The sequence below is a fragment of the Ochotona princeps genome, chromosome 5 (genome assembly GCF_030435755.1).
Source record: "Ochotona princeps isolate mOchPri1 chromosome 5, mOchPri1.hap1, whole genome shotgun sequence".
In the NCBI taxonomy this organism is placed as follows: Eukaryota; Metazoa; Chordata; class Mammalia; order Lagomorpha; family Ochotonidae; genus Ochotona; species Ochotona princeps.
In genome coordinates, this window is record NC_080836.1 from 82,064,800 (window position 1) to 82,078,293 (window position 13,494).

Here is a 13,494-nt window from a genome sequence, read left to right on the forward strand (position 1 = left end):
CTTTTGATCTTCGGTTCTTTAAGACTATTTGTACTTACAGAATTTGAATGGGGCACACTACTTTTTATATGTATTTTGTAAGCATTACTGGATTTACCTGTTTTGTGTGTGTGTGTTAGAGTAACCGTGCATATAATAAAGCTCTGTCACAAGAGTGCTTACTCTGTAGAACTTTTAGTCTCACACCACATAACATAAAGGATACTTTTGGGATCTCTCGCCTACTTCAGAATGTAATTTTTCTGCTATTTCCATATATTTAATGTTTAGCTGTCACACACAGACCCTTTTGTCCTGGATAAATGTTAAGTTTCACTCTGACAGCATCATGTGCACCTAGATCAGAAAAGATCATGAGGTTCCTGCTGATTAGGCTGGAGGAACTTGGCAGGATAGATTTGACAGACAAGCATATGTAGTGTGTAACTTCTTAGTCTACACACTGTTATAAAATTCCATCAGCTTGCCAGTTTGACAAAACTGAGGTTTGAGACTGAAACCCCTAGGATTTTGATGCTAATAGAGATGTTTAAAAATGGACATGATAATATTGTCAGTGCTTCTGCTACTTCCTAGCTTTGGAGTTTGCAGAATTCCTTAATCTCCCTGGTACCTTAATTAGTTCTTCCATACATTAAATGCATATAATAGGAACTGTTACTATCAGTTAGTTGTAAGTATTGATTGTAAGTGCTTTAGCATGTAGCACCTGGCACATAACAAGTTCTTAACGAATTCTGGATTCTAGTATTAGTATATCGTACGAAATCTTTTTAACCCTTCATTATTTTTCAGCCTGTTAAGAGAGCAGACCTCGTTACCTTAGATTTTTTTCTTAAAAGTAAATGTGGAATACCAACCAGAGAACTGCTTCCTAGCTTGAACAGCTAAACCACCATCTGAAGTGTAAAGGTGGTTCACTGATCTTGTTTGTTCAAGTGTTAATAAAACAGTCACAAGTTTTTGCATAGTATTTAAAGGAAAATATTTGTATACTTGCTGTTCGCACATGTTAGGATTAATACATCCAGGATGTAGTACATGGAATCACTAAATTAAGCTGAATACCTGTATGATTTCATTTAAGCTGCAAATATTTTCATTCCTCTGACTTCCTCATAAGTAGACTGTAATGTAAATAAAAGGTAAAGGGAGGACTGGTGTGACTATCACATGCAAAAACTGCTTCTTTTTTTTTCCTTACTTAAGTGTGTGTATAAGGTTGATATATGTCGTTTTCATTTTTACTTTTTCTGGAAATTTGTTAAATTTTATTGTGGAACTAAATTTGATGGTCAAGATAAAGTTTTTCTTTATTTTCAGATTTCAACTATTGCAGAAAGTGAAGATTCACAGGAGTCAGTGGATAGTGTAACTGACTCCCAGAAACGAAGGGAAATTCTTTCAAGGAGGCCTTCCTACAGGTACAGAATTTAATAGAATCAAAGATACACAGGCAGGCTTTGGAAATTAAATAAAAAGATGTCAGAAGACCAGATCAGCTCACAATATAGGACTCTTCCTCTAAAATTAATTCACTCAAATAAGTTGAATCTTAAATTGTACATTTAACATCACTTGTTAACTCTGAAGAGTCGTAGATTAATATTGATTGGTTTTTTTTCTTTTTATACTCTGCTGATTACTGCTTTTTCTGTTGCAGAGTTTTAAGATTTACTTATTTATTTGAAAGGCAGAGTTACAGAGAGGAGACAGATCTTCTTTCTGCTAGTTCACTCCACAGATGGCCAGAGTGGGCCAGTGAGGAGCCAGGAGCTTCCTGAAATCCCCCATGTGGGTACAAGAGCCCAAGAACCTGGACCATCTGTGTTGCTTTTTCAGATGCACTAGCAGGTGCTGGATTGGAAAGTGGAGCAGCAGGTCTCGAACCAGTACCCATGTGATGCTGGCCAGTGGCCATGTAGGCAGTGACTTTAACTACTACACTACAGCCCTGGCCACACACCATTTTTTACATGATAGCAGATAATTATTAATTTAATAGTTGTCTCAAGTTGGTGATTTACTAACATCTCCCAACTTTAGAAGCATTCTACTACAGCTTTTGTGTTTGTTCAGCTATGTTTGCACATTTACTTTTTATACTGGGTTTAAATGGTATGCACCTATTCTCATTTTGTTTTAAATACGGCTAATGTTAGATTTCTGCTTTGAAGCATGTCTGATGTTAGTGTATAACATTTAATCCTGAAGCAGATTGAATCAGATATTAAGAAACTAGCTATATGTCTTCTCTACATTCTAGGTTAATCTTTTAGACTTTTTGAAAGAGGAATTTTAAAATATGAAAGATTGTAGCAGCCATAGGAAAGAAAAAATAATTTTTAGTTACCATTGATTTAATATGGCTGCAAAAAAGCCAGTGCACTTCAATGATACGTTGTGAAAAACCAAGTATCTAGATTGCGAGGGATTTAATCCCACTGACCAGACCATATCTGGATCAATTTAAAGAGAACATGAACTGTATCCAGGGAAAAGGACAAACATTTAGAACAACAATTTCAAATATTAGAAAGAAAATACTAAGATTGATCATCTGGTTCATGTGTTTAGATTGTCATACAGAAGAGATGTAGAATCCTAAGTCTAGAGTAGTAACTTGTAAACCTTTTGACCTTCATCTGTAATAAAAACTGTTTACATTACCATTTTCTGTGTATATACATACACATGTGCATATACATAATGCACATTTATAAAGAAATGTTTTTATTTCTCCTACTTGTGTACTTTCATTTAAGATCCTTGATTCATTTGGAGTTATTCTTAAAATTTGTATTTTTTTTTTTTAAGATTTATTTGTTTTTATTACAAAGTCAGATATACAGAGAGAGGAGAAGAGACAGACAGGAAGATCTTCCATCCAATGTTTCACTCCCCAAGTGAGCCACAACGGCCGGTGCGCGCTGATCCGATGCCGGGAACCAGGAACCTCTTCCAGGTCTCCCACGCGGGTGCAGTGTCCCAATGCATTGGGCCGTCCTCGACTGCTTTCCCAGGCCACAAGCAGGGAGCTGGATGGGAAGTGGAGCTGCCGGGATTAGAATCGGCACCCATATGGGATCCCGGGGCGTGTTCAAGGCGAGGACTTAAGCCGCTAGGCCACGCCTCCGGGCCCAAAATTTGTATGTTTTTAAACTTTTGCCATTAACCACTAGCAACTTTCTGCCAGTTTTTTGACCTTTATATTTAGTAAGTTTTAACTTAAAAAAAATAATAATATAGCTCTTCATTCTTCTAGGAAAATTTTGAATGATTTATCTTCTGATGCACCAGGAGTGCCAAGGATTGAAGAAGAGAAGTCTGAAGAGGAGACTTCAGCACCTGCTATCACCACTGTCACAGTGCCAACTCCAATCTACCAAACCAGCAGTGGACAGTACAGTGAGTAGTGCATGCTTCTATTTTGAATAGTGAAAGGAAAAGCTAATGTTTATATTCTCTCTTACAAAAAAATATACTATAAAAGATAAAGTCATGTTAGTACCAGATCTTTCCTTGGCTTTGCTGTCGTAGTATTTTCTTTAGAATGGTCTGAAATGGCAATATTTTACTTTGTCCAGTTTTAGTTACTCGAATGTATAAGCCTTTTTGATGTCTCCTTCTTTTGTACAGATGCTTGAGAAGTCAAGTGTTTGAGCCACTAACTGAAACTCTAGATTTTAGTCTTGATATATAATGCTGATAAACCATGAGTTGTCATATAAAAAGAAAAATCATTCTTTAATATTTTAAGGCCCAAAAAGGCTTACTATTCAACTGCCATTTGTGAATGTCAAAAATTTCGTATTTAATAACATTTCAAATGGAAATAGGTAGATTGGTTGCAATATTCCATTATTCCATTTCATACAAAATTATTGTGAATTTTGGTAATACAGGTATGCATACTGTTAAAACTAATAAGATATTTGGCTTTTGGGATTATAGAGATCAAAGATTTCTTTGACAGAATTATTATTTTCATCTGTGCTGTCTCTGGCATTTATTTCTCTCATTTTGTGTCTTTTATGTTTTGCCTAAGTGCATTATAAATTACTGAACAGTTTTGTTTCATCAGAGCCATTTATGTAAATGTTACTGTTTTCACGTGTTTCCCTGGTTTACTTCTCAAATCATTGACATTGAACCTAGTGGCGCCCATTATATAGTCCCCCATCTTAATTATAAATTAAATGTGCACATTGAAATTTCTTTGTGCACTAATTTTCTAGTGCCTAGTGATGACCATATCAAAAATACTTTAAAATTTTGACCTCTATATTACAAGATTTTTAATTTCAGCCCAATGTTGGTTTGTGTAATTCTAATTTACATTCGAAGTTATTAAAAACAGAAACCCAAAGCTGATGTTACTGGTAAAACTTGAAGGCTTTTTTTTTTTTTTTTTTTTTTTTTTTAGTTGTATTTGTTTTTGTTGGAAAGGCAGATTTACAAAGAGGAGAGACAGAAAGATCTTCCATCCGCTATTTCATTCCCCAGTTGACCACAATGGCCAGAGCTGAGCCAGTTCAAAGCCAGGAGCCAGAAGCCTCCTCCAGGTCTCCCATGTAGGTACGGGGGTCCCAAGATTTTGGATTATCCTCTACTGCTTTGCTAGGTCACAAGCAGGGAGCCCGATGGGAAATGGAACAGCCAGGACACAAACCAGTGCCTTTTGTTAGAAAGGCAGATATACAGAGAGAAGGAAACGCAGAGAAAAGACCTTCCATCTGCAGGTTCATTCCCCATGTGGCCTCAATGGCTAGAACTGAGCTGATCCAAACCCTGGAGCCAGGAACTCCCTCTGGGTCTCCCACACGGGTACAGGGTCCCAAGGCTTTGGGCTGTCCTTGACTGCATTCCCATACAACAAGCAGGGCAGTGAATGGGAAGTGGGGTCACTGGGATTAGAACCATATGGGATGCAGGTGCTTGCAAGGCAAGGCCCTCAGCCACTAGGCTACTGTGTCAGGCCCCAGATTTGACTCTTTAATGTATGTCAGCCAGTGCAGGGTCAGGTGCAGTCTTTGACCTGCACCAGCCAGTGTGCATACTGGTGGATGCAGCTGCCTGGTCAGTTCTACCCCATCCCCATATCTCAAGTGAATCAACAGGTGCTATGCCCCAATCCATCCAGCCCCCTGCAGACCCAGTTCTCACACCAGCAGGTGCAGTGGCTTAATCAGGGTAACCCCCAAAAACCTCCAACAGGCCCGCCCCCCCGACCATTTCTCATCCAGATCTCATGCACGCCTGTGGGTGCTGCAGCTTAGCTCAGCCCTCCCTGCCCCCAGACCCAGCCCTCATATATACCAATATATGCCGGTGGCTTGTCCAGCCTGACCTGCCCCCTTGCCTGGTTTTTGTGCTCACCAATGGGTGCAGCCTAGCAAGGGAATGCCCACAATTCTCCTGTGAGGCATGTTCCCAGCCCTGGATTTTTTGCCTGCCAAGATTAGGGACCAGCCTAACATGACTTAAACCTAGTGCTGGTGTCTCTCTTACACAACAGCGGGTGCTGCCGTCTAGCCCACCTTGGCCCACTCCCAGCCCAGCCACCCCCAGTCCCAGCTGTGACGCTCACCAATCGAAGCAGCAGCCCAACAACCCAGAGTACCCAAATTTCCCTTACCAAGCCTACTCCCAGTTCTGAGTCTTGTGTGTGCCAGCAGGTAATGTGGCCCAGTCTGAGATAGACTAACTATGACCAGCCTGTACCCATTCCCAGCTCTCACAGGCTGGTGCAACAGCCTAGCCCTCAAATGAACTGGCAGATGCTGCAGTCCAGCCCGTCCTGGCTCTCATTTACGCCAGTGTGTGCTGTGGACTGACTCAACCTAGCCCACCCTCAGATCTAGCTCACATGTATGGCAATGGGTGCTGCATTCTGGTCTGGTCTGCTCTGCTCCCAGCTCGTAGTCACCAGCAGGAGCTGTGGCCTAGCAGGGGAGTTTTCCAAGTCCCCCTACCAGCTTCGTTCCCAGCAACATGTGCCAGTGGGTGTATATCCAGAATGATATGACCAGCCCCCAATTCTGGCACTCTCTGGCAGGTACTGCGGCCCAGCACTGCTGTCCCACACCCATTCTGATTCTTACCAATAGGTATTACAGCCTAGCCCCCTCTTACCTGACCCGAAACCCAGCCCACACACATGCTGACAGATGCAGCAGCCTTGCCCAGCCTGGTTAGCCCATAGTCTGAGCTTTTGCACTCACCAGTTGGAGCTGCAGCCAGTTGGAGCTTTACTGCTACGCCCATAACCAACCCTGAGTATTAACACACTGCCGACAGGTACGTCACCCTAGCCTGGCGTGGCCCACCCGCAGTCTCAGCTCTCACTAGCAGGTGGCCTACAGGGTAGTTACCCCCAAGATCTCACATGTGTCAGCTGGGGCGGTGGCCCTGCTTGGCATGATACACCCTCAGTCCTGGCTCTTGGATGTGCCAGCGGGTACTGCAGCCTGGCATGGCTCATCACTGCCCCCAATTCTACCTGTAAACCGGCAGGTGCTGCAGTCTCAGCAACTGCAGCAGTCTTGTCCTTCCACATGTGCTCCAGAATGTCAATGTGATTAGGTCAGAGCTCAAGCGCAATGGTTGGGGAGCTCCCTAAGAAGCAGCTGGGAGGTCTTCAGACCCTGCTCTCAGATGTGCCAGCTAGTGCAGTGGCAGGCTCAGTCTGCTCCCCTCTGGACCAGCCGACTCATATACCAATGAGTGTAGCTTCTGGTCGGTTCCTAGTACTCCTATGCTCTCCCCTAGCCACAGTTCTGAGTCGTGCTGGTAGGTACTGCAGCCTAGCAGCAATGTCCACAAAGATCCCCTGCCAGGCCCACCTCACACCCGATTCTTCCGTGAGTTGGTAGGTGCTGCAGTCTAGTTGGAGTAACCCTCCAACAGCCCCTACCAGATCCACTCCCAAACAGGGCTCTCGCAAGCACTGCAGTGCCCTGTGTAGGCAGGCGCTTTGGCCTGACCCAGGGAGGTCCTCTACATTCTCCCTCCTAATCCAGCATCTCAGCTCTTCAAATTGCCTGCTCTGTGGAGGCCCCCAGAAATCATTTTATATATATCCAGACCCCATTCCATTCCAGCCCTTCCTCAGTGTCTCAGCCCCTAGTAGTGCTCCACCCGCTCCTCTCACCCACACACACACATTCTGTCATGGTTGCAGCCATGGCTTCTGGGTGGTCCCAGCTGGTGAGCACCTGATGGCACTGCGGGCTATACCCCAACCCGCCCCACCCCCAGGTCTTAAAAAAAGATTAAAAGAATAAGTAGTTATACTGCCACAGTGGTATAGTTAACACAGAGTCGGCATTAACCAGGCCCAGAATATCTGCCAGCTATTGTGTGCTTTTTTTATCATCAGTGGAACACTTGCTAATAAAATACACTTGTATCTTGCTTAGATACAAGACTACACAGGAGATTGCCTACAGCGTGGGCATTCTCTGTTATTTTTAAGATTTGGTTGATTGATTTGAAAGAGAGGAAGCAGTGGAAAGATCTTGTATCTACAGGGTCATTCCCCCAAATGCCCACAAAAGCCTGGGCTGAGCCATAGTGAGCCAGGAGGCAGGAACCAGACCCTTGGACCATAATTTGCAGTGTTTACTGTTAGATTCTTTTTTTTTTTTTTTTAAAGATTTATTATTATTGGAAAGCCGGATATACACAGAGGAGGAGAGACAGACAGGAAGATCTTCCATCCGCTGTTTCACTCCCCAAGTGAGCCGCAACGGGCCTGTGCGCACCAATCCGATGCCGGGAACCTGGAACCTCTTCCGGGTCTCCCACGCGGGTGCAGGGTCCCAAGGCTTTGGGCCATCCTTGACTGCTTTCCCAGACCACAAGCAGGGAGCTGGATGGGAAGTGGAGCTGCTGGGATTAGAACCGGTGCCCATATGGGATCCCGGGGCATTGAAGGCGAGGACTTAAGCCGCTAGGCCACGCCGCCGGGCCCTACTGTTAGAATCTTATTTTTGCTTGAACTGGAAAGCATGCACTTTTTTTTTTAGTGAAGGCTTATTTATTTTTTTATTATTATTTTATTGGGAAGGCAGAGTCACAGAGAGTAGGGACAGAGAAAGATTTCCCATCTGCTTGTTCACTCCCCAGGTTTTTAAGATTTATTTTTATTGAAAAGGCAGATGCACAGAGAGCAGGAAAGATCGAGAGGAGGAAGATCTTTGGTTCATTGAGTCACTCCCCAAATGGCTACAACGGCCAGAGCTCAGCTGATCCAAAACCAGAGGCCAGGATCTCCCACGTGGGTGCAGGGTCCCAAGGCTTTGGCCCGTTCTCAACTGCTTCCCAGGCCACAAGCAGGGAGGTGGATGGGAAGTGGAATAGCTGGGATTAGAACTGGCACCCATATGGGATCCCAGCCCATTCAAGGCAAAGATGTTAGCTGCTAGGCCATCACACCAGGCCCAATATCTGTACTTTTAAGAGAAAAATACTTAGAGATCTTTGAACTTTTGTTATCTTTGTCCCTTGTCTTTGAATACTCGTCTGCAGCTTTAATGAACTCATCTGTGTTCTTTTGATTTAGAAGCAACATGATGAATACATATAGGGACATTTATATATTTCTTAATTTATAAATACATACAATGATGTATGTTCTAATGTGGATGATAAGCTGCCACTTGGAACACCAACATCCCTTATGAAAATACTTGGGTTGAATTCTCACCTCTGCTTCCAGTCCAGCTTGCTTGAATGCATACATCCTTGCAGGCATGAAGTGTTGTTGGATATTTGGGTCCCTGTTTCCTGGGTGGAGCTCTGGCCTCCGGCTTCAGCCTGGCTCAGCTGCCACTCCAGCAGTTATGGACATCTGAGGAGTAAACCAGCAGATGGAAGATCTCTTTTTCTGCCTGCCATAAATAATTTTAAAAGTTAATATGTTTGTCAAAGTTTTATAATTAGTAAAAAGTACTAATCCTTATCTTCACTCTTTAGTAGTAGGAATGATATATAATTGCTCCATTCTTTTTCATTCTACTTAATGTTTTCATGTTTTTTGTTTTTTTACCCTATGTCATTTATATACATAGACATAAATGAGGGACTTAACAAAAGTTCATTGAAAATATATATATATTTTTTTTCACAATAAGATGAAAACTTTCGGTTGCTTCTTCCATAAACTTTGGGAAGAGCCCTCATAAAGATACTCATGTCTCAGTGGGAAGCAGCCTGAGAATGGTGTTGTATCAAGGAATATGTTGTTCTGTTGCCCTTCCAAATAGCTGCACCAGTTTGCATTCCTGATATAAATTAGATCTTTTTTAATTCATGTTCTTCCTGATAAGAAACTTGTTGGAGATTCTATTCTTAGGAAAATGCACATGTATTTGTGATACTTTGGATCACTAAAACTATGGCTCATGATTTTCTTTTGTTTATTCTGGCTACTCAGAATCTCATAAAATCTTCACTTGATCTTGATTATCAGATAGAATTATATCTATACCCTGAGACAAATCAGTTAGCTTTTTCTTCGTATTTTTATTTCAGTGAATTTGGTTTTTGTTTTGTTTTGTTTGAAAACCAGCCAGATTTACAGAGAGAAGGTGGGACAGAGAAAAAAGATCTGGTACATTCCTCAAGTGGCTGCGATGGCCGAAGCCGAGCTGATCAGGAGCTGCTTCTGGGTCTCCCACACAGGTGCATGGTCCCTTTGGGCCATCCTCAACTACTTTTCCAGACCACAAGCAGGGAGTTGGATGAGAAGTGAGCAGCTGGAACACAAACCTATTCGCACACGGGATCCCGGTGCTTGCAATGGAAGGATTATCCAATTGAGCCATCATACAAAAAGCCCTAAAATATTTTCAGAGGAGATTGGGTGCATTCATGGTTCCTAAAATATTTTCATAACTGTACTTCGTACAGTTTATAACCATTGTTCTTAGTAGCCAGAGCCAGGCGTTTTTATGGAAGAAACAACCAAATTAGTAATAGATTAGTACTGGAACTTGGACCAGTGTCCAATTTTTCTTGTTATCTTCTTCCTTCTTCCCACCTTTTGTTCATTACTGTGTAGCCAAAGGGAAAAAACCACAGTGTTAAATACTGTGGAATTTGCTTATTAACACTGTATAGAAAATTGTTGCTTAATAGTGTTGACCTGGAGCCCAGCACACCAGCATAGTGACTAAAGTCCTCTCCCTGCACACCTGGGATCCCGTATGGGCACCGGTTTGTATCCTGGCTACTCCACTTCCCTTCTAGCTCCCTGCTTGTGACCTAGGAAAGCAGTAGAGGATTGCCCAAAGCCTTGGGACGTAGAAGACCCAGAAGAAGCTTCTGGTTCCTGGCTTTGGATCAGCTCAGCTTCAGCCATTGCAGCCTCTTGGGGAGTGAACAGGTAGGTGGAAGATCTTTCTTTCTGTAATTCTGACTTCCCAATGAAAATAATTAACACTCTTTTTTAAAAGGTGTTAGCCTTCTAAAACTTCCAAGAAATCTTACAAGATTAATCTTAGAATAATTCTTATGCATTTTTCCCCTCACCTAAGTAAAATTTAAGGAAATAGCTTAAATTGATAGATTTACATACCAGTATCTTAATTCTAACATTAATTATCATTTTACTAATCTAGTTGAATCATTGCCATTATCTCTTCTTATGTCTTAATTAAACTGTGGATAATTAGTTTTTTATGTCCAGATGACTCAGGGTTTAATAGCTTTCCAGAGGTTACCGATAATTGATCCCAAACCAAATTTGTTTTAATAAACAATGGTATACTTGTGTTAGACATGTTGAAATTCTTACATTTTTTCTTTACTCATAACCCCATTATGTAGTTTTACTTGTAGTATTGCAAGGGATGCAGGCGGGTGGTCCCTTCACTCTTCTGGAAAACTGGACTGCTAACAGGAAGATTTACCTTGAGAAGGTCTACCCAGCCATGTATCTCACTGCTCATATCTAAAAGGATTGCTTTGTCTATTAATTGTGCATTTCCTTTTTCCATGTGATGTGCTATTGCATACATTTTATTTCCATTTTTGGTAAAGGAAAACAGTTATGGTAAAAGCAAAAGTTGATTGAGTTACTTTGTAACATGTGAGTGGCAAGGGCAGTTAATTGGTAAATAAGCAGCATCTTACATGTGAATGCTTGAATATATAACTTAGAAAAGTAAATACCTTGTTTTTGCTAAATACTGATTTTTAATCTGAGGGTTTTTTTTAATTTATTATTTATTTGAAAGACAGTTTCAGAGAGGGAGATGCAGAGACATAGACAAAGAGAGAAGAGGCCATCTGTTCACTGGTTTGCTGCCTAAAAGGTGACAGCAGCCACAGCTAGGACAGGTCAGAGCCAGGAGCTTCATCCACGTCTCCCACCTGGGAGCATGGACTCCAGGACTTGGACTATCTTCTGCTGCCTTTTCAGGAGCTGGATCAGAAGTACAGCATTTGGGACTCAAACTGGCACCCAGTAGGAAGCCAGCTCTGTGGGTGGCAGCTTTGAAACTCTGTGAGGTATTCTGCGATAACCAAGGATTGATTGATTTGAGACGCAGAGTTAGAAAGAGAGACAGGAATGTTCCATTTTCTGGTTTACTCTCTAAATGGCTATAATGGCCAGGCCAGGGCCACGCTGAAGCCAGTGACTAAAAGGTCTCCCACATTGGTGGCAGACCTTTATTTGGACTGTCTTCCACTGCCTTTACAGGTACATTAGCAGAGAGCTGCATGGGGAGTAGTGTGGCCAAGGCTTCAAGCTGTACTCAGAGGGGTTGCTACCATCACGGACAGGAGCTTACTCTGCTGTATAATGGTGCCAGCCCCCTTTTGGCTGTTTTAGTTGCTTCATTGAATGGAGTTTTTCTTGAAGAACTAGAGCATGAATACAATTACTTGAACTGCTTGACTAGTTGCACTTTAAAACAACCTTTCATTGGGCCCAGCAGGATGGATGGCTTAGTAGCAAATCCTCAGCTGGCATGTGCTGGGATCCCATATGGGCACTGGTTCATGTCCCAGCTGCTCCACTTTCCATCATCCTCCCTGCTTGTGGCCTGGAAAAGCAGCAGCAGATGACATGAAGCCTTGGGGACCTATGTGGAAGACCCAGTAGAAGCTCCTGGCTTCAGATCAGCTCAGCTGTTCCCATTGAGGCCACTTAGGGAGTGAACCAGCAGATGGAAGATCTTTGTTTCTCCTCTTTGTAAATCTGCCTTTCCAATAAAAATAAATAAATCTTTAAAAAATGATTCATATCTACAGTACATTAAAATAGTGTAACAAAATCCATTTTTTAAAACCTCAATAAATTTATACAATTTATTGAAGATATCAGGGGCTCTTCAAAAATTTGTTATAAAGTTGAATAATGTGAATTTTTTTTACAAATTTTTAGTTAAGTCATTAATGATAGAGTAAGGGAAAGTGTAATGGAACTTCCACAGAAACAAATAACTTCAAAAGAAATAACCTTTTCCCATTGATCTGGTGTGTTTAATTGTTAAGCATTTTTTTACTTTCAATTATTATAACATAGCTCATAGAGTGCATTTATGTTTTAAAATGTGAATGTGGGTTTCTGAGCACCAAGTTACTTGAACATCCAAAATTGATATTTAGTGTAATAATTTCTCCTATATTGTGTCTTATAAAATAAAATAGTCTACATTGAGTTTAGTGTGTTTTACAAGTTGTGTGGTGTTAATTAAACTTGTAACAGTAAAATCTATTGGGTTTTAGTTGCCATTACCCAGGGAGGAGCAATACAACTGGCTAACAATGGTACCGATGGGGTACAGGGCCTGCAGACATTAACTATGACCAATGCAGCTGCCACTCAGCCGGGTACTACCATTCTACAGTATGCACAGACCACAGATGGACAACAGATCTTAGTGCCCAGCAACCAAGTTGTGGTTCAAGGTAAGGAAATTCAGAACTGTGGTGAAGGCTTTGGACTGTTAAAATTGTGTAACTCAGGAAAAAGTAAGTATCATATTGCAAAACATTAAACTGTACTTAATTTTCTTCAGTACAGACTACATTTTTCATAAACTCTACCATTTTTCCTATTGGACTAAATGTCATGGCATAAAAACAGCTGTGTTTAGTTTTTAAAGTAAGATATCTGTTTTCAACATCTTTAAAATTAACAGTAGGAAAAACAATAAAATCCAACTTTAAGAAAGAAATTTCATATCTAACTGCATGAATCTACTGAAGTTTTTTTTTTTGTTTTTTTTGTTTGTTTGTTTGTTTGTTTGTTTTTCATTTATCTGAAAAGTAGAGGCAAATCTTCCTGAATGCAGACTCCATCTGGGTCTCCTGTACTTCAGCCATCTTCTGGCCCCCTCTCCCCTCTAGGATGTATTAACGGGAAGCTGGATTGGAAGCATAGTGGTGATACTTTGATACGGGATGTAGGAGTCCCAGTCAGTGCATTTCCTGCTCTACCACAGTGCTTGCCCCATGTTTTTTATTTTTAGAGTATTT

General features: G+C 41.6%; 1 protein-coding gene across 11 annotated transcripts in view; it reads left to right on the forward strand.

The window, feature by feature from the left end:
* Nucleotides 1-13,494, forward strand: part of CREB1 (cAMP responsive element binding protein 1) — a 49,670-nt gene that overhangs the window by 30,540 nt on the left and 5,636 nt on the right. For 10 of the 11 annotated variants that reach the window (XR_009245496.1, XM_058664913.1, XM_058664917.1 and 7 more), the window contains 3 exons: nucleotides 1,324-1,424; nucleotides 3,266-3,408; nucleotides 12,742-12,924. Coding sequence is in view for 9 of the 11 variants with exons in the window: in XM_058664913.1 (XP_058520896.1) it covers nucleotides 1,324-1,424; nucleotides 3,266-3,408; nucleotides 12,742-12,924 (427 nt within the window). In the remaining 2 variants the exon portion in view is untranslated. Of the gene's footprint in view, nucleotides 1-1,323; nucleotides 1,425-3,265; nucleotides 3,409-12,741; nucleotides 12,925-13,494 lie in introns of those variants that run through there. The other variant, XM_058664918.1, reaches the window with a different exon arrangement.